This window comes from Littorina saxatilis, linkage group LG14, assembly GCF_037325665.1.
Source record: "Littorina saxatilis isolate snail1 linkage group LG14, US_GU_Lsax_2.0, whole genome shotgun sequence".
Taxonomy (NCBI): domain Eukaryota; kingdom Metazoa; phylum Mollusca; class Gastropoda; order Littorinimorpha; family Littorinidae; genus Littorina; species Littorina saxatilis.
In genome coordinates this window covers 17113912-17136807 of record NC_090258.1, presented here as the reverse complement: position 1 = coordinate 17136807, position 22896 = coordinate 17113912, and the positions used below count along the sequence as shown (strand labels likewise).

The 22896-nt window shown below is 41.4% G+C and overlaps 2 protein-coding genes across 5 annotated transcripts in view; one reads left to right on the top strand and one right to left on the bottom strand.

Annotated features, from left to right (window-relative positions):
• The window catches only part of LOC138947247 (streptococcal hemagglutinin-like), a 66326-nt gene extending 47330 nt beyond the window's left edge, over positions 1 to 18996 (top strand). For all 4 annotated transcript variants that reach the window (XM_070318686.1, XM_070318684.1, XM_070318685.1 and 1 more), the window contains 6 exons: positions 1370 to 1572; positions 1870 to 1949; positions 2201 to 10297; positions 11287 to 11466; positions 11804 to 11905; positions 12432 to 18996. In XM_070318686.1, coding sequence (XP_070174787.1) covers positions 1370 to 1572; positions 1870 to 1949; positions 2201 to 10297; positions 11287 to 11466; positions 11804 to 11905; positions 12432 to 12512 — 8743 coding nt within the window. In that variant the 3' untranslated portion in view covers positions 12513 to 18996. The remainder of the gene's footprint in view (positions 1 to 1369; positions 1573 to 1869; positions 1950 to 2200; positions 10298 to 11286; positions 11467 to 11803; positions 11906 to 12431) is intronic.
• Positions 18997 to 19223: 227 nt separating this feature from the next.
• Positions 19224 to 22896, bottom strand: part of LOC138947250 (T-complex protein 1 subunit epsilon-like) — a 28437-nt gene continuing 24764 nt past the window's right edge. The window contains exon 10 of the mRNA XM_070318689.1: positions 19224 to 20200. Coding sequence (XP_070174790.1) covers positions 20079 to 20200 — 122 coding nt within the window. The 3' untranslated portion in view covers positions 19224 to 20078. The remainder of the gene's footprint in view (positions 20201 to 22896) is intronic.

The following is a 22896-nucleotide window of genomic DNA, read 5'->3' as shown; positions in this document are numbered from 1 at the left end:
TAAATAAATAAATAAGAGTTATTAGCACTAACATGGGTTGCAAGTATTCTGGGACACCCTGTACAATCCAAAACTCAGCTGTTTAATTCAAAAGATTTAGATTCTTTCATCACGCTTTACAAAGTTACAAATTTGTGGAGGATTCATCTTCCAGGTAAGTTTGTGGGAAATCAATCCAACTGGATTTGCTATTCTTTTTTTCTTCCTTAGACATATGTGACCCTCCACCACGGAATGAGTCGCATGTCACTTTTGCATGATTTTCATATTTTTACATTTTCCTAAAGAGTTTTTTATGCTCTATCCAGTGGTGAAAACCGTTTTTAGAAAAGATTGAAAACTTTGTTTGAGTTATAAGCCTGTGACTAAGGTGACCCTCACACTGTTACCAGACACTCCCCGGACTTATATCAAGCCTAGCGCAGAACCGCGCGAGGTGACATGCGACTCATTTCGTGGTGGAGGGTCACATATTAGCTTTTCGTGTAGGTTTGTTTTGCTTTATTTGTTGTGAAAATGCTTTTGGTCCATGAGGTGTGATGAGGGTGTAAGAAAATGAAGAATTGGAGAGAGAGAAAGAGAGAGAGAGAGGCAGTGTGTGTGTCATGTTAACTTGTATGCTTGTTCCTTTGGTGGCTAGAAGTGACCTGTGTACTAAATAACAGACAAAGAAAACAAACAAACAAAATAATTTTTTTTGAATTTATCAGGCTTGATTTTCTTCCTATTCAGTGTTGGTATAAAGCGACTAGTTCTTGGGTTGAATTGTTTAGTTGAAGCTTTGGGAGAAAATGCTTGAGTGCCAGGTAAAAATAAAAGATATTGTCTCCTCAATGTGTGGTTCAGAGGGATTCTTAAACATGGTTTTGTAACGAATGTGTGTGTGAGTGCATGCCTGTGTGCTTGCAGATTTTTAGAGTGTGTAAGTGTTAAATGTAAAGAATTATGCAGGTGACTGTAACGAATGATCAGAACAAGGAAGAATGACATTTGCAGCTTAATCAATAAGTGAAACACACATTGCAATCTAGGGCTCTACCTTGAAAGATACAGAAGAACATGACAGGCCATTATGAGAAGAATATTGTCTGAAAAGCAGTAATTATGCACTGTGAGTGAGATTGACAGTATGTATTGTATATTACAGATCAAATGACTAATAAATGTAATTTCTCATCTTTTACATTTTGTTTTCTTAAAAAAACTATGCAAATGACAAAAGCCTTAACTCTGAGCCAACAGCAATAGTCTCTCTCTCCCTCTCTCTCTCTATCTCTCTCTGTTTAGCTTTATGCTTGCTTGCCTCATCATCATCATCATTATCATCATTATATAATCACTTACCTCACACCCTCTGTCTTTTCTACAGCAGCGAAGAACAGCACGTGAACGGAGAGTCCAGCCCACGAGGGGGGACAGACTCTCCAGCGTCCAGTGCTAGCCCTGCTGCCACCCCCACCACCCCATCTTCTGTGGCCAGGCCCACCGACAGTGCTGCCGCAGAAACTGCTGCAACTGCTGCATCTGTGTCTGCCTCTGCTGCTGCTGCAGACGCTGAAGATGATAGTGATGGTATGGGTGTTGTTTTATCTGTGTGATTGTTTTTTTTAAAAGTGTTAGATTGTTTTTTGTTGAAGATTAATCTCTAGGCCTTAAGATGATAGTGATGGTCTGGGTGTTGTTTTATTTGTGTGATTGTTTCTAAAAGTGGTTTTTTTTCAGTTTAAGATTAACCTCTACCTACAAAAGCCAAGAATATCAGGACATTGTCACACTATTTCACTGAGTCGAAAAAATGAAGTCTTTGATTCTTTTGACTTGAATAGGTAGCGCTCAACAACATTGGACATTGTTTTCTGTTCTTTGCAGGTGCGGATCACCTGTACGGAAACCAGGACTCTATCATGGCAGCTGCCAAGGTCAACGGAGACACAGACAAACCTAAAGAGGTAAGTTTTTTTTAAGTGTGGTGACCCTTGCATTCTTAGAAGCATGTGAGATAAATGGCTGCTACTGTGATTTCATCTTATGTCGCAGAGTGTGGCTCTTATCTGCATTTTGTACTCATCACTTTTGGCCTTATTCTTGCATGATGCAAAAAGAAAAAGCATTGTTGAAGTTCGGGGGTAAGGGTATAATGGAGGGGGTGGGGGATCTTGAAGTAACTGAAAGAAAAACTGTGCAATTTTCCTCTACCCAGATTTTAGAAGAAGAAGAAGAACTGTACGCCTCTGCTGAGATAGCTGCTGCCACCTTTGCCAGTGTCACCTTGCGAGATAATTCCGCACCGCTGGATGATTACGCTACAGTAAGCCTTGATAAAAACTCCCATCTGGTTTCCGACAGTTCCCACACTGCACCTATCACCCCAGATTCCCACACACTGCCAGAATATTGTACTCCTGTCCCTGCCACAGCTGTTGCACAATCTCTGTCAAAACCTTGCCCTAGCACTCTTGCCCATGAGCCACTGTCCCGAAACACAGATGAAGATAGCACTTCTTTCAAAAATTACCCAGGCATTGCACCTAAATATCAAAAGAAAGAGGTTGAGAGTTTGTCTGGAAACGCCCTTCAAAGTTCCACTGGAAATATAGATGAAAGTGGTCAGGAAGAGGATGGACTAAAGATCATGGAAAAGAGTATAGATAGTTGCTTGGAAATAACTGAAGAACAGAATGAGAAATTTATCAATGAGAAGCTCAACACAAAGGCTTCGCAAGACAAGGATCCTAGCGCACATCTGAGCGCATCCTCTGTCAACAGTGGACTGTTCCTTGACAGCTCCTACCAGCAAGAAATTGATGCAGCTTTGAGAGAAGGGACTGCCGCTTCTGAAGATTGTCTACTTGAAAACAGACAGAGAGCACTCCCCTGCTCTCCACAGACGTCTGAGTCTGATGATGAAGAGGACTTTGAAGAAGCTTTGTTGTTTGTGGATGAAAAGCCCCCAGCACCAGAAGCCAGTCAATCTGGTTTTGAGACAGACCCTGCTGAATCACTATGCTCTGTAGTAGATCCTGCCATCTGCGGGGCAGCTAGCTCTGAAACTAGACCAACTTCCAACATTTCAGAGTTTGAAACGCTTTCTACATCTGATGTGACACAACATGGCAACAAATCATTTGGTGAGCCAGTTCCTTCATCAGATATGTCAGACTTGGATTCTTTCATAGACGCTTCAGGCAGGACACAGACTGATAAGGAAAGGCCAGATGAAAATGTTGGAGATGGAAAACATGCCTGCGCTACGTCTGACTTGGACACCTTGAGAGGCGCACACAGTAATAAAGAAGGCAGCATTGAAGAACGTGTAAAAAAGACAGCACAGGTTGTTACAACCGCATCCTCTTTGCATCCCCAAGGTGACTGCCCAGTGAAGAGTACTGAGGAAGAAGCCCAAGACAGAGAGTTGATAGTTGAAAGTAGTCAGATTGTTGAAGGAAACACTGAAGTGGCTGGCAGTGGCACCCATGTCACAGGCTGGTTTTCTGACTTCTCTCGTACCCATGCAAGCCCAACTGGGGAAGTGTATGAGAACATCACCTTCTCCAGCCAAGAGGACCTCGCTGAAAGGGACAGGAGCCAGGACTCTCTCAGACCCAGCAGCTTGAGCCAAAGCTTGGGAACCAGTCTGGAAAGCTGTGGGTCCATCCCGGCGGAGGAGAAAAGCATCATTTCAGCTCTGGAGAAAGCCATTTTGGAGGAAACTGATGAGGTGACTGAGAGTAAAGATCAAAGCAGGAGTTCTTTGGAAGTGCAGCAGTCTCGTGAGGAAGATCAACCTGACATATCATTTGGGGAACGATCCATCTCTCAAAGCTCAGACCTCATGCAACCCACAACAGATCTTGTGCCCAAAGCTGGTCCTGATAAGAGTTCTCAGACACAAGTTCCAGAACAGCAGAAGGCTCAACAGCATGATAACAGTTACAAAGTCACGGCTGGTGAAGAGTCACATGGAAAGAGGGCAGATGGACATAAACCTTCAGAGGCCAAAGGGAATGAAGAAAACGTTGAGAGAAAAGGGCACAAGAGGGAGAAGAGTACCACTTCAAAGCGACAAGGAGACAATACCACAGAGGGCCCAGACTGTCAGAATCCACCCACCACATCTTCCAACACTTCTACTGCTTCAAAAGATTCCGAAAGGCGTCCACCTAAACACAGAGGTGGTGCCAGAATAGTGGAAAAGCCACCTCTTCCACCGCCTGCCAAGGACTCTCTCAGAAATCTGCCTGCGTATCTGGCCACACCCCACTGGCTACAACCAGGGGAGAAAGAACTTACAGCAGAGAACCCACAGGAGAGCCAAGGCAGCAGTGAAAAGAACAAGAAGGGGAGTCTCACTCACAGAGGAATCAAAATGTTCAAGTCCATGCTGCACATCAGCAGCAGAGGGAAGGAGTTTGGAGAGAAGACCACAACGGCAAAAACAGCGAGAAGTGTGGACCTAGGAAGCCCTCAAGAGGCCCATCAGGACAGTAGAGGTTCATCAGAAGAGCCAAAGAAGAGGAGGAGGTCGGCTTCACGAAACGGGCCCTCCGCTGCAGATGGTGCGAAAGGTTCAAAGAGAAAATCTTCCCCCACTTCTCATACTCATTCGCCTACCCCAGCTAACAAGAAGAAGGAAAAGAAGTCTGCAGACCTACCAGAGATAGGAGATCACAAGAAAAGGTCATGCACTCTGCCTGCAGCTTCGGACAGTATGAACAAAGCAAAATCCCATTCCTTGCCAAGAACCTATGATAGCTCTGGGAAAGAAAAGTCTGAGCCAAAGCCGCAAGCAAACGCAAAGAAGGAGAAACTACAAACCCAGCCTGAAACTAGAGACAGTCTTAGGAAAAAGAAATCTGACGGGCCTTCGGTGACAGAGGATGAACAAAACAAAGATCCCTCTGATACAGAAAAAAAAGACCAAGAAACTAGGACGAAAGACAAGAAATCTAAGACTGGACCAAAACAAGAAGACGAACCCAAAAGTATGAAAGAACCACAGAAAACACTCAGTTCATCAGACAACAGAGGAGGAGTATCTTCACAGGCAGCAGGGGATGTCAAAGGAGCAACCAAGACAGGATCATCAGTGCCCAGCATAAATCAGAAAGGAGGAGGTACATCAGAAGGCGTGAGATCTTCAGAGAGGCCTGCGGGTGATCATACCACAGGCACCCACAGAAGATCAGGTGGTGACCAAGCAGGAGGTCAGCAATCACCAGCTGCTTTGCAGGCTTTCCTTAGAGTAGAAGAGCTCAAAGATGTTTCACAGGAGGATGTGATGAAATGGCCCCAAGAGCCCTCTTTCACCAAAACTCTTGCTGCTTCCAGCGTGGGTAAATCATCCAAGGAGCCTCTTGCGACAAAACCTGTAGATTCTGGTCCTGATATGCCTGCGCCACCAGCTGAAAACAGTCTACAAGGTCCATCCATTGATTCTGACATATCACAAACACCAAATAAGCCTAATACTGTGAGTACAACTGCTGACTCTGTTATAACCAAAGTATCAACTGACTCCAGTATGATCAGAGAACCAAATGCTGCCCAGCCATCACAGTCAAGAACAAGCAGCAAAAGCCTAAACCCTCTCGCCCCACCCTTCACTATGCCCTCTGCCCCTGCAAGTGCCAGACCAGCTCTAGACCCATGTGCTTCCATTGGGAATTTGCCACAGTTGAGTGCCAGTGTTTCTGATCCCAGCCAGGTGAGACTGACTCTGCCTTACACACAGGTAGAAGCATCTGCAGAGATGAGCAGTGCTTGCGGAGACCAGCAACAACACTTCCTGTCCTTGCCATACACCATGGTGACTTCCAGTCAAGATAGGGCCAGCCAGGGAGAAGGCCCCGGATTGCCTGCTGGTAGTTCTTCTGCCATCACCAGGATGTCCATGGTCACTACCGCCGTCAGGAATTCTCTGAGTGGAAGGCACCCTCATACTACAAGCATGCAGTCCAACCCTCAAGGGAATTTTCTTAGAGAACCAGTTTCTCAGCATCCAGCCCGTGCTTCTTTCCCAGAGTCAGTTTACTTGCAAACTCCTTACAGGCATATCCAGGCGGACTTCCAGGGCGCAGGACCTCAGCATGGAGGTGATGTCACCATGGGAACACAGTCCATGCTGATGAGTTCCGTCCAGGGAAATCTGAAGGAAGGGATTGGATCCCAGGGCCTGGCCCAGAAGACCATGATGGGTGTTTGCAGAGAGAGGGACAAGGCATCAGGAAATGGAGCAGGGGATGTTGTCACGCAGGTGGCTCCCCCTGGTGAGACCAAGGAGCTGATACTGGTGGAAAACCCAACTGTTATAGAAAACCAGAAGACGTGCAGTATGCCACAAGTTGTACATGCCTCCGAGACTTCTGCCTCGTCAAAGGTTGCATCAAAGCCTAGAGCTGTGTCGTCCACTGACCTGGCCAAGGCAAGGGAAGCCTGGAAGAGCGCTTGGAGCAATGTTGCCGGGACTAAATCCTCTGAGAGCACTTTGGCTGAGAATGCCAGGCAGCCAGCAGCCACATCTCACTCACCAGGAATCAGTCTTGAGCCAGGTGTGCTACTGAATGGGGCTGGGGAGACACCACAGAACAATGTGCAAGCAGCTGAGGATCTTGCTGCAGCAGATTGTGTGTATGAGAACATCCCACTTAGACTGTGTGGTGACATCCATAGCAAACTCTCAGCCGAAGAGAAAACTAAGGAAGATGAAGAGAAAGTCACCGAGGGTGAGGAGGAGGAAGCTGTGTACATCAACATGCAGGGCCATAATGTGGTGAGAAAGAACGCCAGCTATGTTGACATGCAGGAAGTCCAAAAAACACTGACTTGTCAGGCTTCAGCTGTCGAAGATCTATCTGCATCAAGCGAGGCACAACAAGAGGAAGATGCCACAGATAAAACATACTTTGCCGCTGCAGAAGAACTTGAGACCGTGAGAGATGATACTCTGAAGAGCTACCAAATATCTGATGGATTTGAGACAGTAAGAGATGACGTTCCCCCAAATGCAGAGGTGTCTGATGAATTTGAGGTTCCTACAAATGTTGTTCCTGATAGCTGTCAAGTCTCAGATGAATCTAAAACCCTGATGGAAGGATCCAGCACTGATATTCAGAAAGAGGAATGTGATACTTACTGTGTTGCTTCAAACACAGTTACAGTTTCTGTAGAAATTGACCAGCAGAGCAGCAATCAGCCAGAAGCCGCAACTTTTTCTCAAGAAAAAGAGAATTCTGTGGAGTCTGCAACCATCACCTGTACTCTGTCAGTGACTGAGACTCAAGTGAGCCAAAGCAGCAACACAGTCATTACCTCTACGTCCGTAAGCCAGGTTTTCCAACAAGTGTTGACAGCAGGAGAGACCAACACAACAAGCCAGACAGTTGACTCCTACTCTACAGATCCCTTCGCCTGTGACAGCGCCATCAGCGCTCACTCCGACAACACTTCTCACATCCATGAAGAGCTTTCTGGCTCCACCGAGGTCATCATCACTGCCTGTGACAGTGGCATTAGCACCAGCGAGATCTCCCACAGCACCACCGACGTGAATCACAACGTAGAACTTAACCAGAGTGTCTCCAGCCTCGTGAACCAGTTGGTGGAGGATGTCCACAGTCTGACAGAGGCCTCCTTCAGTCCACATGTTGCTGAGCCAAGTCCGGCAGTGGTAGACACACCAGAGCTTGACCATGATGTCACTGCAAGTCAATCTTTTATTGCTTGTCATTCGCCCGAAATGCTTTTGCAGTTCAGCAACAGCTTGAACAATCAAAGCCAAGAGAAGACACAAGGAGAGGATGCAGAAGCACTTCTTTCAAGTCAGAGGGAGTCAGAAGAAGTGACCGTCACAGCACTGAAAGATGAGGATGCAGAAGCACTTCTTTCAAGTCAGAGGGAGTCAGAAGAAGTGACCGTCACAGCACTGAAAGATGAGGAGAAGACAGTTACGGAGCACACTGGTATGGAGGAAATATCTGAGAAGCAGGAGACCAGAGAAGGAGAAATGGTAGCACCGGTAGACATTGAAGAGAAAAAAGGTGTAGAGCTAGGGGTTGTTGAGAGTACAGAAGCAGACCAAGAGCTTCAAAGTAGAACAGCTGAGAAGCAAATGAGCTTGAAGGTGAAAAACACGGAGGAAAAGGATGTGAGGAGTAAGACGGAAGAGCGGAGAGATATAGACAAGTCAGTTCAGGAGCAGAGCAGTTTGGAGAAGACTGTTGTGGGACAAGAGGTACGGGAAAAGAGAGCCGAAGAGCAGAGGATCATGAAGGAAACTGCTGGAGAGCAGGGGGACGAAATAGTCAAGGAGAAGAAAGATAAAGAGCATGGAATTGCAGAGGACATAGATTCAGAAGAAAAAGATGTTACCGCAACAACTTCAGAACATGAAGAAACGGACACAAGAGTTGCTTCGGAGGAGGGTACAGAAAAGACAGATAAGGAGAACAAGGATGAGGTATTGAGTGTTGTGGAGCATGGAACTCCAAAGGAAACCACTGAGCAGCAGGACATATTTGAAAACATTGATGATAAGCTTGACGTCAAGAAGGGAAGAGAGAACACTGATGTGGACGAACATGATGCGAGTAAAACAGACCTGGAGAAGGCGGACGAGACAGCCAGCAAGCAGAAGAGTGTGAAGAACATTACTGTGGAGCTGGAGGCTGAGAAGAGCATTGGGGAAGACGACAAGATTGCAGAGAACGCAGACGATGAAGAAAAGGATGTGGGCATGTTGGTTTTGGAGGGGGGAGATGTCGACAAAGCAGTTCAGGAACCAGGGGAATCAAAGAAGACCGCTGAAGAACAAGAAGTTATGAACAAGGCAGTTGCTGAGCAGGAGGCCGAGGCAGACATTTTCGTTGCGCAAGAGGACTCAGAGAAGATGGTAACAGGGCAAGAAGGAAAATCTGGCGAGGAGGTGAATGTTACGGAGAAATGGATCATTGGAGAACAAAGCTTGGATGAAGAAACCAAGGCCAGGGATGATTTAGGGAGCACAACTGAAAAACAGGAAGACGTCCAAGAACAAGAGAACTTCAAGACATTCGGAGAAGAAAGGGATGAAGGGAAAACAAGTGGAGAACAGGGAGATGCTGAGAAGAATGTTGTGAAGCAGAAGAACATGGAGGAAATGTTTTTGGAGCAAAGGGAGCTAGAGAAGACTAAGAGGGAGCACGAGGTTATCGACTGTCAGGATGATGCTGCAACATATGCTGACAGTAGTGAAGTTGTTCAGTCACAAGTACCCTCAGTCATGGACCATCATGAAGATTCATCTATCATGGACCCTGACACAAGTCCCTTACACCCGCAAGTCAGCCTGGACAATTTTGTCACTGATGCTGGCGAGCTGTTCCCCTCTGTGAAAGATAATGTCGAACTTGCCGTGTCCACAACTACACAGGACTTCTGTGGAGTGTCTGTGGGAGACTCCAAGAAGGAGGGCAAAGAAATATCAGAGGAAACCATGAAGAAAGATCATCATATGGCGAGCAATAAATCCCCAGAGAGTTCAGAAACAGAAGGTAGCCAGGGTCTCTTTGTTGTTATGGACTGCATAACAAAGACTGTATGCCCAACAGCCCAGAATACCTCCAGTCCCGTTGGGCACTCAGTCAAAAATGTTATACCCCTTGATGATACAAAGCAAGAAATCTCCCTTGAAACTTCCGTCAGAGAAGGCAGCCATGTATTCTCATCGGTGATGGAGTATGCGGAGCATACCATTGATGCAGCTTTCAAGAATTTCTACACCTCCTCTTCCGGGCAGTTTGGAGACAGCAGTGTAGGTGAATCGGGTGAAGGTTGTAGAAAAGATGATGATGGAGAACAGGAAGGAGATGGAGATACTTTGGACGCAACGTCAAAGGGGGACACCAATGCCTCAGGTATACTTTTGTGTGATGAAAAAGACAAAACTGAAGAGAAGAATGAAATCACGGACAGCCAACATCAACGTCCAGATGCTACAGCCCCAGAAGCAGAAGCCATCCCTGAAGATGTTCAAGAAGAATATGGAAATTTCTTCAAAAATGCAACAGAGGGGAACACCAATGCCTCGGCTACGGTGGACACGAAGGAGAAAGTGTGGGGAACGACAAGGGAAGCTACGACGTGGGAACGCGACGCATCTGACCATGAAGGATCTGAGGGATTTGAGGTGACGAGTGATGCGGAAGAAATGACAAAAGATGTGTCAACGGGATCGCTGGAGGTTTTGCATGAAGCAGGTCTTTTCTGTGGAGCCAGCGCGCCTAGACAGAATGCTATGGATTACTTTCGGAATGACGCAGAGGTGACTTAATGTCTGTGTTACTGTTTTGGCTTGTTCAAGTTTGAACAGTTTTGCCTTCTGTGAGTTCTTGAAAAGAAAGAGTTACTTGTAAAACATGTTGTTGATGTTGAAGGTTGATGTTGTTGTTTGGTGTTTAGCATTGGTGCTGTTTGAAGTTGAAATCTGATGTTTTGTTGAATGTTCAGGTATGGTAAGTGCTATTTGGTGTTAATGTGAGATGTGGTTTGATGTTCAGCTATTTGATTTGTTGTTGTTTTTGTGTGGTATCCCTTTTTCCCTTTTGATTTTACTTTTCCCTCTTTTTTTTAGTTACAACATATTAATTACATGTACCTTGAATTGAGGTTTGCTTTTTTTGTGGTACAATGTACTAGTGTAATTGAATTCCAGTGGTTATTCTTTTCCATTTCTCTTGTAAAGTTGAAAGTGAATCCTGAATTTAATAATTTGAATCTGTTTTTATTATTGTGTGACTAGTTGTTTGTAATGTTGTTTTTGTGTAGCTTAACAATTTTTAAGCAAAGTCAAGTTTTCTAGTGGATGATATTTGGGTCTGTTCGGTTTAGAGTTAAATTTTAAAACATGTGCGAGATTTTGTTTCAATCAAAAACTAAAACAAAATAGTGCAATTTCAGTGTGTGACTACTTAGCCTGTTACTTGCTTGCAATGAATTGTTTTCTATTTGATACAAAACACAATAAATGTCATCAGACTTTTGAATCATGAACAAATCTAAATTGTGTCCGCTTTGTAAATTTGTGTAAGACTAGAAAACTGTCTCAACAAAAAGCAGAAGGAATAATTACACTAAAAGGGATGACCTAAGCAGACTCATAATGGTACACACACACACACACACACACACACACACACACACACACACACACACACACACACACACGTACGTGACATCCCTGTACATGATCATCCTCATTATCAGATATCCTCCAACAAACCAAATAATGACATTCTCTTAACCCTATTTTAGATGAACGCTTTGTCGTCGGACTCACGCAAGGAAAGTACGGACGCTGCGCCAGTGACCAACAATGTGTACGAACAACCGCAAGGCAACGGCGAGGAGGATAGCGATGATGAAGACGACATGTACCAATCCCCGCCCTCCAACAAACCTGCATATGAAGCTCCGCCCAATACACTTTTCCGGGTGAGAAGAAAATTGAGTGCAAAGATAAGAGAAAGGATGGGAGATTGTGTGTGTGTGTGTGTGTGTGGACCACACACAAAACTCTGCAAGTATTCTTTTTTTCTCAAACAGAAAATAAATTCAAGACTTTTATAAGTTTTCTTTTGAAGAACAATAATGCATTTGCTGACTGCGATTCGAAATATAAAGCTGATTGAGATAATTTTATTATGCTCAGAACCGATATGAAATTTGACTGTTACATTTTTTCAAGAACTTTTAATAAGACTAAATCAGTAAATGATTGACAGAAGACTAGGATAATTGAAAACTGAACGACTGTGATAACTATGTTCAGGTTGAGGCTACTCACACGTACAACGGAGAAGATATTGATGAGCTGACTTTTGAGCCGGGTGACATTATCTACGTAGTACCCTTTGACAACGAAGAAGAACAGGTGAGTGTGAGAACGAATTGTAGCCATTACATACACAGTATTTTTTTCCTTTTCTTTTCTGTGCTTGCTCTCTCTCTCTCTCTCTCTCTCTCTCTCTCTCTCTCTCTCTCTCTCTCTCTTTCTCTCTCTCACACACACACACACACACACACACACACACACACACACATACACACACACACATATACACACACACACACACACACACACATACCACTACACACACACACACACACACACACTCAGTGCTCTCTTGCTATGCTGTCTCTCTCTTGCTCTGTGTATGATTATGTTTTTGTGAATCAATTTTGAACACTTTGGTGTGTATTATATTGTATCAAAAAGTAAGAAAATAATGTTAATCTGTGTGAACTAGTACTCAAACAGTGTGAAATATGATGACATTTTCCCTATTAATGTGAAGATCAGTGTTGATTGATCCAGATAATAATACAATAATGATAGCAGACATGATAAAAAGTAACATGAACAGCAACCACAACAACAAAATCATATTCGGTTGCAGGATGACGGATGGCAGTTGGGTATTAAAGAGAAAGACGGAATGAAGGGAGTGTTCCCTGAAAACTTCACCAAGCGAATCTAACTTCTGTATCAACAGACGGTAATAGAACTTCATCAAGTGAATCTAACTTCAGCAACAACAGGCGGTAGAACTTCATCAAGTGAATCTAACTTCAGCATGAACAGGCCGGGGGAAAACTTTGTTACAGACAACTTGGTGCTTCTGACAAACACGTCGCAACAAGTTTGTGGAGAAAGAAACTGTGGGTAATGGGGTACAGAGTAAGTATGATATTGGCGGGTCAGATTGTGGTGTTAAGTCTAGCCTACGTTTGAGTGGACAGAGTCCTTGTACATAGAATTTTTTTCAAGGGAAGATGACTCGTGCGAGATAACTGAATTTTGAGCAGATACTTATACATGAACGTATACTGTCTGTTACTTGTATATTTTGAGCATACTTATACATGAACGGATAATGTTACTTATGTTGCCCTTTGCATGCATTTTATGTTTACTCATGGGAGAAAAACAACAGATTCTTCTTTCCTTAAATTATTTTGAAAGCATTCCTTATACTGTATCTGGTTTCTACTATTGAAAAATATATTCAGTGCGACTTCTATATGAGATGAGTAAAACTCTGGATCTATCATTGTATCTTGTTTTCTGATTTTCTTTCAATGCACACTAAGTTCTATGTTGTTATCTTCAAAAACAAGAGTGTTAGACTGTTACAATATTTTCTACAAATTTGACCCTGAGGTCATTTTGAAATAAACCTGTGTACAGCCCTTTAAATATGTTGCTCATTATTTTGTCTGTTCTTTATGACAAAGCATGATCAGTCATGTTTGTCTTTTTCTTTTTCGTCTTTTTACATTTAGTCAAGTTTTGACTAAATGTTTTAACATAGAGGGGGGAATCGAGACGAGGGTCGTGGTGTATGTGTGTCTGTCTGTCTGTCTGTCTGTCTGTCTGTCTGTCTGTCTGTCTGTCTGTGTGTGTAGAGCGATTCAGACGAAACTACTGGACCGGTCTTTATGAAATTTGACATGAGAGTTCCTGGGTATGATATCCTCAGACGTTTTTTTCATTTTTTTGATAAATGTCTTTGATGACGTCAAACTACTGGACCGATCTTTATGAAATTTTTCATGAGAGTTCCTGGGTATGATATCCCCAGATGTTTTTTTCAGTTTTTTGATAAATGTCTTTGATGACGTCATATCCGGCATTTTGTAAAAGTTGAGGCGGCACTGTCACACCCTCATTTTTCAATCAAATTGATTGAAATTTTGGCCAAGCAATCTTCGACGAAGGCCGGACTTTGGTATTGCATTTCAGCTTGGAGGCTTAAAAATTAATTAATGACTTTGGTCATTAAAAATCTGAAAATTGTAATTGAAATTATATTTTTAATAAAACGATCCAAAATTACGTTTATCGTATTCTTCATCATTTTCTGATTCCAAAAACATATAAATATGTTATATTCGGATTAAAAACAAGCTCTGACAATGAAAAATACAAAAATTAAGATTAAAATTAAATTTCCGAAATCAATTTAAAAGCAATTTCATCTTATTCCTTGTCCGTTCCTGATTCCAAAAACATATAGATATGATATGTTTGGATTAAAAACACGTTCAGAAAGTTAAAAAGAATAGAGATATAGAAAAGCGTGCTATCCTCCTCAGCGCAACCGCTACCGCGCTTTTCTGGATTGTTAATTTCACTGCCTTTGCCACGAGCGGTGGACAGACGATGCTACGAGTGTACGGTCTTGCGGAAAAAATGCAATGCGTTCAGTTTCATTCTGTGAGTTCGACTGAGCTTGACTAAATGTTGTATTTTCGCCTTACGCGACTTGTTTTTTTCTCTCTTTGTTTTTACTTTGTTCCTTCAACAACAAAAATGTTAAATGAGTAAAGAACAGTTGTAATCAAAACGATCTTTTCACATTAAATGTTCCTTTATTAAAAATATGAAGGGTTTTTGTTTTCGCAAAAGTTACTGTCCAATGTTCTGTTGTGAAGAATGTATTCGTTGTTACTTTGTAGGGGGATAAATGCAGCCCTTAGTGTTTTAATCGATGCTGCTGTTGATCTACAAAGAGTTTGTTTAAACTGTCCTGAAGAAAATATTTTGTACCCTGTACAACTTCTTGGATGTGTGTTTTCACTCATTTGCAATGCAGAGTGTCTTCTTTGTGCCCTAAGTGCCTCTATTCTGTGAGGTGATTAAGCATAGTGAATTGTCTGTAGACCCAACATTCACAATTGAAAGTGCCTTAATTATCCTCCCAATTTCAAGTTCACATCATTCCATGGTATATTATTTTCATGTTTCCAAGACTTTTTCTTTAAGGCATTACAAAGCTGATAACTTTGAGAGTGCTTTATAATTGACTTTTGTTTTTGATTGTCATAATCCCCGGCCACCAGCTTAGTTTGTTTGATGCTTATGTTTGAATATGCTGAGTTTAAAACTAAAAGTTCCCTTGAGTTATACAAGTAGGAAAAGGTTTTATAAATAATCTGACAGTATTTGTATATGTTGGCTTTTTTCTCTCTCTTTCATTGTGTGAATTTAACATTATACCTAACATTTCTGTCAATGTTTTGATTTTGGAAAAGAAATATTTTTAAGTGTAGGGTTGATAAATGGACAGTAAACCACATCATAATTGTTGTGAATTACAAAAAATCAGATCACTTTTTTGTTGTTCTTTTTTTTCCCAGCTGTTTTATTTGTTATACATTTTCTTGGATCTGCAGTGGGTGAGTGGGCATAAGGCTTCAAGGTTCTGTCCCGGGGTGTGTGTGGATAATTTTTTCTCTGTGGGCATAAAATGTCATGACAATCAATTCTGTTATCAGCCAAACGGCAGACTGAAACTGCTGTTGTACTGGTATACAACCTGACTTCAAAGTCTTGATGGCCAGCGGTGCTTTGTCCGATGTATAGCTGTTGTGTTGTGTCACTGCACTATTTTCAGTGTCACTGACTTTGCTCAGTCCACCTCTGCGGTCTTACATTGATGCAAACCCTGGTGTTCTGGGCTGATGTGCGCACGAGAAAGTTGACAACCGGGTGGCAGCCAGCTGCGAGGTCGGATTAGTTGAAATCACTCAACAAACTTAATTTCAACCAATCCGATCCCGCAGCTGGCTCCCACCAGGTTTGTAACTTGCTTGTGCGCATATCAGCCCTGGGCACCAAATGAGTGGCTTTGAGCACTTAGTTTTTCCCCATTAGGTGTTGTTTCTTGGGCTATGATTTGAACAGCAATTTTGCCCAACACATGTAGAATCAATCAATCAATAGGACGCTTATATCGCGCATATTCCGTGGGTACAGTTCTAGGCGCTCTGCAATGATGCCGTGTGAGATGAAATTTTTATACGGCCAGTAGATTGCAGCCATTTCGGCGCATATTTATCTTTCACGGCCTATTATTCCAAGTCACACGGGTATAGGTAGACAATTATTAACTGTGCCTAAGCAATTTTGCCAGGAAAGACCCTTTTGTCAATCGTGGGATCTTTAACGTGCACACCCCAATGTAGTGTACACGGGGGGTGTTCGGACACCGAAGAGAGTCTGCACACAAAGTTGACCCTGAGAAATAAATTTCCGCCGAACGTGGGTTTGAACTCACGCTGACAGCGGCCAACTGAATACAAATCCAGCGCGCTACCAACTGAGCTATGTCCCCGCCCCGTAGAAACCACTTTAACACACACAAAAACTACGACTTTTTCTGTGCTGTAGTTTTGTTATAACTTGTCAGTCAGAGAGAAAAGGTTGGGGGTTCTTAGAAAGGTTTGTACTTTTCTGAAAATGTAACAGCATGGCAACGGGTTAAAGGGTTATTGTGAGGTTATTATTTTCTCCATCCACACAACGAGGAGAATATGTTGGATATATATTTTTGTTCGAGTATATCATTATTTTAAATATTTGAGGATGTGATTTATGAAGCTTTCCATTCTTCACCACATTTTTGTCCATTCCTTTGTTTTCTACTGCAGTGTTATGTTTCTGTTGCGCTCAAACCATAGCTTGTTTCTGAATCATTCCTTTTGTGTTTCTTTCTGTGTAGTGTTAATGGTAGATGCGAAAGATCTGTTCCTGCTACGTTGGCAATACTTCGCAAATAGAAAAGATGTGGTATAGTTGGGGGCTAGGGGTGGGGTTGTAGTCTTGAACATTTGACAAAGATTTAGTTTGTAAGTTTTGTCATAACCATGAAATCAACTTGTCGTTTTAGAAAACCTTTGAATTATCGGTGCAAAAGAATTCATTGTGAGCCTAGCCAGCCATACCGGAACATCCAGTAATCCATGGAAATGTTCAATACTGGGTGCTTCTGAACATTGGACATAACCGAATGTTTTTCTTTGTAGATGTATGGTAATTGTTGCTGAAAAAATGTTTCGAGTGTACTTCAGATCCCCCAAGAATTGTACATATTTTCAAGAATGCCGTAACCTCATGTTTATGTAGAAAAGGGGACTTTATTGAAGGCGGCAATTTAATGGTAACGGTTAAAAATGAAACGTTTCAAGTTTACTCCAGTTCCTCCAAGAATTGTACATAGTATTTGTGAGAAGGAAAAGGTGAGTTTATTGAGGATTTAAGGTTATTTTGAATAATGTTGGTCCTTGGGAATGTGCTTAACTCAACATTCCTTTTCTGTTACTTATGCTGTACATTTCAGAACTTCTGCTAGAGATCTTTCACCAGAGATTAAAAAAAAAAGGTTTTGCTTTCAGGGGGATATGTGCGTGTTGGGGCTTATGGGTAGACATCTAGTGGAGAACTGTGTTTTGTGTATACGTTTTAATCTGCATTTCAGCAGGAAAAGAGATCTATGTATGGTGTTAAACATCAGTCTTAAGTTCATGCGACTTCTTTACATTGAGTGAATACATGTACTCATCATTCTGTGTTTTACAAATGTACATCATAAAGTAATGATGGCCAGTGTTTTGTTGGAGAGGAGTAACTTAAATGTTCTTTGTTTTGTTAGCATGTGATAATAATATGCATATTTTCTGCCCAACCTCTGTGTGCATAATTTTTGACACACCCATTTTCATCGAGAACACCTACGTTGTAGACTAGATATTTTCACCAGGAAACTGTGATTTTGTTGGAGAAGACTAAAGTGAAGTTATAAATAGCACATGATCAAATTATAAATACAGTAGTACGTTTTTCTTTTGACTATGTGGGGGAGATTACTACTAAAAGGAGTGTGCGAATAAGAAATTTTTTTTAATTTGCATAACAAAGGATATCTTGTAGATTTGGATTGCAGAACAGGTTTGAAATAGAGAAATAGGTGTTTAACACCACTTGCTGCTAATCGTTTTGAATATGCAAAGAACATGCATAATCAATCATCTAGCTTCCAAATTTGGTAATATTTTGCACTTTCCCCTTCTTACAACGAAATGTTTGTTAATCTGTAACATCGATGCATATTTTTGTATATGATTATCTTTGTATTCTTACAAAAGATTAAAGTCAATTTCAGTTATTATTACCCCAACATTTAATAATCCATTATTTATAATATACCTCATTTTACCTACAGTATTTTATGTTCAACACATTTCCATATACCTGTAAAGTGCCTTAGTAACACTTTGTGTTAAAAGAAGTAGAAAACTGTTGACTTAATTCAAATGAATAAAAAATGTGTTATTCCATATGCAGTGTACAGTACAACTGCACAAATGCAGGAGCAAAAACTGGTATGAATGAATCATAAATTACCTTTTCATCACAACATATGCTGTGCATATTGTAACTATTACATTAAACTGATACGTTTTAGACTGACGCTGTAATTAATGGAAGTTCTTTTCAAACCAAGGGCATAATAAATGCACAATTGAGTCTGTGCAGTCCATAATTTTAAAGGCCATGGGTATTATAATAATCTGCAGTCGACTTATTCATGCCATTGTCCAGAAAATTACACAGCAATAATGCAAAGAGACATGTCATATTGAGGGGCACACAAGAAACGTCCAATCGCAAAGGTATACTTTTGTCAGCTGTCCAGTGTTGTACTCAACTTGCATCTAGATCCAAGTCATGCTCTATGATGCAATGTCTATTGTGAAATTAAAATACCCACCAAATTCTAGTTCATTGACATCTTGGATGTTGAACCAGTTTTTTGTTTTCTTGTGTTAAGTGCAATACAAAACTAAAGCATTATCAAGTAGCCAGTGGATAATGTTACATTTTTTGTTTACTCTAGATTTTTTATTTTTCCTGCAGCTCACGAGTTCTATGGGGAATAAAGAACTCCAGAGATTTATTCTTCAAGGTATTGTAGGTCATTCCGTTACTCTTTATTTTCTTCCTCACCAAGGACAAATTCAACAGTGCAATACCTGCAATCAGCATTTTAACATCGGACATTAGTTTATTCTCATAACTTATACTCCCCTCCCCTTCTCCCAGTTTCATGTAATTTAATGGTGTTGGATCTGTTTGTTGCAGGATGCATTCATTTTGAGAAATAAAATGTATCGATCAGATTAGAGTGTTGCTGTTCAGTGCCTTAGTGCAGGTGATGAATGCATGGTCTTTGTGCAGGTGATGAATGCATGGTCTTTGTGCAGGTGATGAATGCATTGTCTTTGTGCAGGTGATGAATGCATGGTCTTCGTGCAGGTGATGAATGCATGGTTAAATCGTATGTGTCCTCTGTGGAATTTGACAAATTCACAAGCATCCAGACACAAACAAGCACACATGAAGGGAATTGAATTGGATTGGATTTTACTATAAATGCATGTGAATGCCAAAAAAGTGTAACAGCCTTCTCAATTTAACATCTCAATTCAAACAATCCACTGACATCCATGAATACAAATAGTGACTTAATTCTGTGTCTGAAGAACGTATAAACTCCTTTGTTCCTGCACATTCCATACCTCAAATTACGTTATCACAAAAAGAACAGCAATGTTGCATGTTTCTTGACAGATTTGTGAAATCACAAACTAGGCCACAGTCTACCAGAACAATTCATAACTCTCTCTTTCAGGTCTCGAAAACTTACACCAATTCAAAATAAAGTATAATAGTAGTGCAGTATCGCATAATGGTTGAATTATGAATAGTAAATAGTTATACGTTTCAACGAACTCTCTTTACTTTTGAATATTGCAAAAGTGCTTTCTACTTCTAAAGCTTATCTGTACCATAACTGTATTACACAAATTACAGTATTTGAAAAGCAAGCATACTCTGCTTCAACAAGCAGTTACAGAATTTTCCTGTAAAAGGTTTCCTTATCCCCCCCCCCCCCCCCCCCCCAACGATATGAAAAGCAGTAACTGAATGTTTTATTTTTAAGAAATCATTGACTTTCTCACATGGTTGCAAGAGCAAACTTTTGAACATATAAAAATAAAATTGAAAAAGTACAAAAAAACGCAGCCGAAAATGAAATCACACACAGCAAAAAATGGACATGCAAACACACACAGTCCTGATAATAATAAATTGATCGATCACACAGCCTCTCTCTCCCCTGAAAAATGCGTGCACAATTCAACCATACATCATACACTCATCACAGCCACACGCATTCAGAAGCGAAGCAATAATCCATCTACATATCCATGGGGGCACGTATGTCGTCAATTTTGAGGATCATGCGCACCAATTGTGTTGCAAGAAGAATCTGCTGCTTCTTGGCCATCAGTGTCTCTATCACGTTCTGCTCCTTCATGTCTGAAACACAGACCGATCATGTGTCAATTTGTGGTGATGAAGATGGTGTCTTACTTTAACAGGCATTTCAACATAAACATCAATTCACTATTCATTTCAGTGCAAAGGAACTAATCTGACCAGGGTGTTATTTTATCATTTGGGTACATGTGAATGTCCATCATATTCATAGAACTACCGACACCCTCCCCTTACACAAAGTCACGAAACAACCCCTGTAACTGAAAAGTAAGACACTAGTTTCCTTCTACATTACTTGATGAAGCCTAACAGTCTGGTTTCTAACAGACAGCAGTGAGCAGTGCCTTACTCACGACCACTTTCACACCAGCCGTAACACAAACTCAGCAACTGTAACTACAATACATGTCACAGTACAGTGGAACCCCAACCATTTTTAAGACCCCCCAATTGAAGTTAAGACTTCCCCCTTTTTAAGACCCCCCAATTGAAGTTAAGACTTCCCCCTTTTTAAGACCCCCCAATTGAAGTTAAGACTTCCCCCTTTTTAAGACCGTGATTGTTCACATTTCCTCTTCATAACCTGTGCAAATTTAGCCCTTTTTAAGACCGTGATTGTTCACATTTTCTGTTCATAACCTGTGCAAATTTAGCCCCTTTTTAAGACTGTGATTGTTCACATTTCCAGTTCATAACCTGTGCAAATTTAGCACCTTTTTAAGACCGTGACTGTTCACATTTCCTCTTCATAACCTCTGCAAATTTAGCCCTTTTTAAGACCGTGATTGTTCACATTTCCTCTTCATAACCTCTGCAAATTTAGCCCTTTTTAAGACCGTGATTGTTCACATTTCCTGTTCATAACCTGTGCAAATTTAGCCCCTTTTTAAGACTGTGATTGTTCACATTTCCAGTTCATAACCTGTGCAAATTTAGCACCCTTTTAAGACCATGACTGTTCACATTTCCAGTTCATAACCTGTGCAAATTTAGCCCCTTTTTAAGACCTGATTTTCTCAGATTTGTGGAGGTCATAAATGGAAAATTTCAATAGTAAATTTTCATTTGATTAATATACTTACCCAATTCTCATAAATGCATTGACTTCAATCTCACATGCTAGATGTCAAAAAACTACTCAGGAGGTGCTGTTGTCTGAGAATCAGACAAAAATTTGTCGAAAGGAGTTCCTGACGACGATTCCAACACCACTGTTGGTTTGCTAACATGTCATAAACCTCTGTCTTGAAAGAAGACAAAATAGCCAGTAAATCGGCTTTGCTCAAAGATTGCTCGGCTTGAGGAGCCTGAACCTTCTCCGAAAATGATTTGTCAGTAGAAAAAAAGGTTCTTGAGTCTCCGGGTTGAGAACACTAACAATGGACGAATTCTCACTAAGAGAATTTTTCTGAGAACTACGAATAGTTGTGGCCGTAGCCGCCTTAGCTTTAGTTTTGCCCGCTTTGCCTGAGTGAGACCCTGGAGAGCTAACCTGCTTGGCAGAACTCCGAACCTTCTCTTTATCTTTCTGCTTGTCAGCCATTTTGAATCAAAAATGAACCAACAACAACAAGATGCAAAACGCTCAAATAGCCTAAGAAAATTCTCTCAATAAGAAAAATAAAATCTCTCACCAATTCATGAAGAAGGGAAGAAAGATGAAACAACGTTACTGAGATTCGATGGTCTTCACACAAGTAAAGACCAATGGCTAAAGAAAAGCCAGAGCACTTCAAACACGTCCAGCGCCGTGCGTTGAAGGAAAAGGAATGAGTGTCACCGGTATACATCCTGCGCATGCGCAGTACACCGGTAGGGGAGATAACCACCACGGACTATGCCTTATATGGCATGTGGTTTTTGATTGAGTTATCTCCCCATGTTACCATGTAAGAGTGCTTCAATGTCTTAGCAACCAAACGAAGTTATTGCTATCTATGCGAGTTGGGTCAGAACAGGGGTCGACACTAACTTATTTGGCCTGGGGCCACACTGGCCCCAGAGATGGAAATTGCTGGGGCGGAAAACAAAAATCTGGGGCCCACTCTCAGTATTCACGTGCGGCAATGCATTGTCTGTTTTTCTTCATCGTACACATTCTTTCAACCATTTTGTGACATTGAAATTACGACAGCGCTTCGCGCTTTTGGCTGCATCGGTCTCCTTTTTACAGTCAAGTTTTGACTAAATGTTTTAACGTAGAGGGGGGAATCGAGACGAGGGTCGTGGTGTATGTGCGTGTGTGTGTCTGTCTGTGTGTGTGTGTAGAGCGATTCAGACTAAACTACTGGACCGATCTTTATGAAATTTGACATGAGAGTTCCTGGGTATGAAATCCCCGAACCTTTTTTTCATTTTTTTTATAAATGTCTTTGATGACGTCATATCCGGCTTTTCGTGAAAGTTGAGGCGGCACTGTCACGCCCTCATTTTTCAACCAAATTGGTTGAAATTTTGGTCAAGTAATCTTCGACAAAGCCCGGACTTCGGTATTGCATTTCAGCTTGGTGGCTTAAAAATTAATTAATGACTTTGGTCATTAAAAATCTGAAAATTGTAAAAAAAAAAAAAATTATAAAACGATCCACATTTACGTTCATCTTATTCTCCATCATTTTCTGATTCCAAAAACATATAAATATGTTATATTTGGATTAAAAACAAGCTCTGAAAATTAAATATATAAAAATTATTATCAAAATTAAATTGTCGAAATCAATTTAAAAACACTTTCA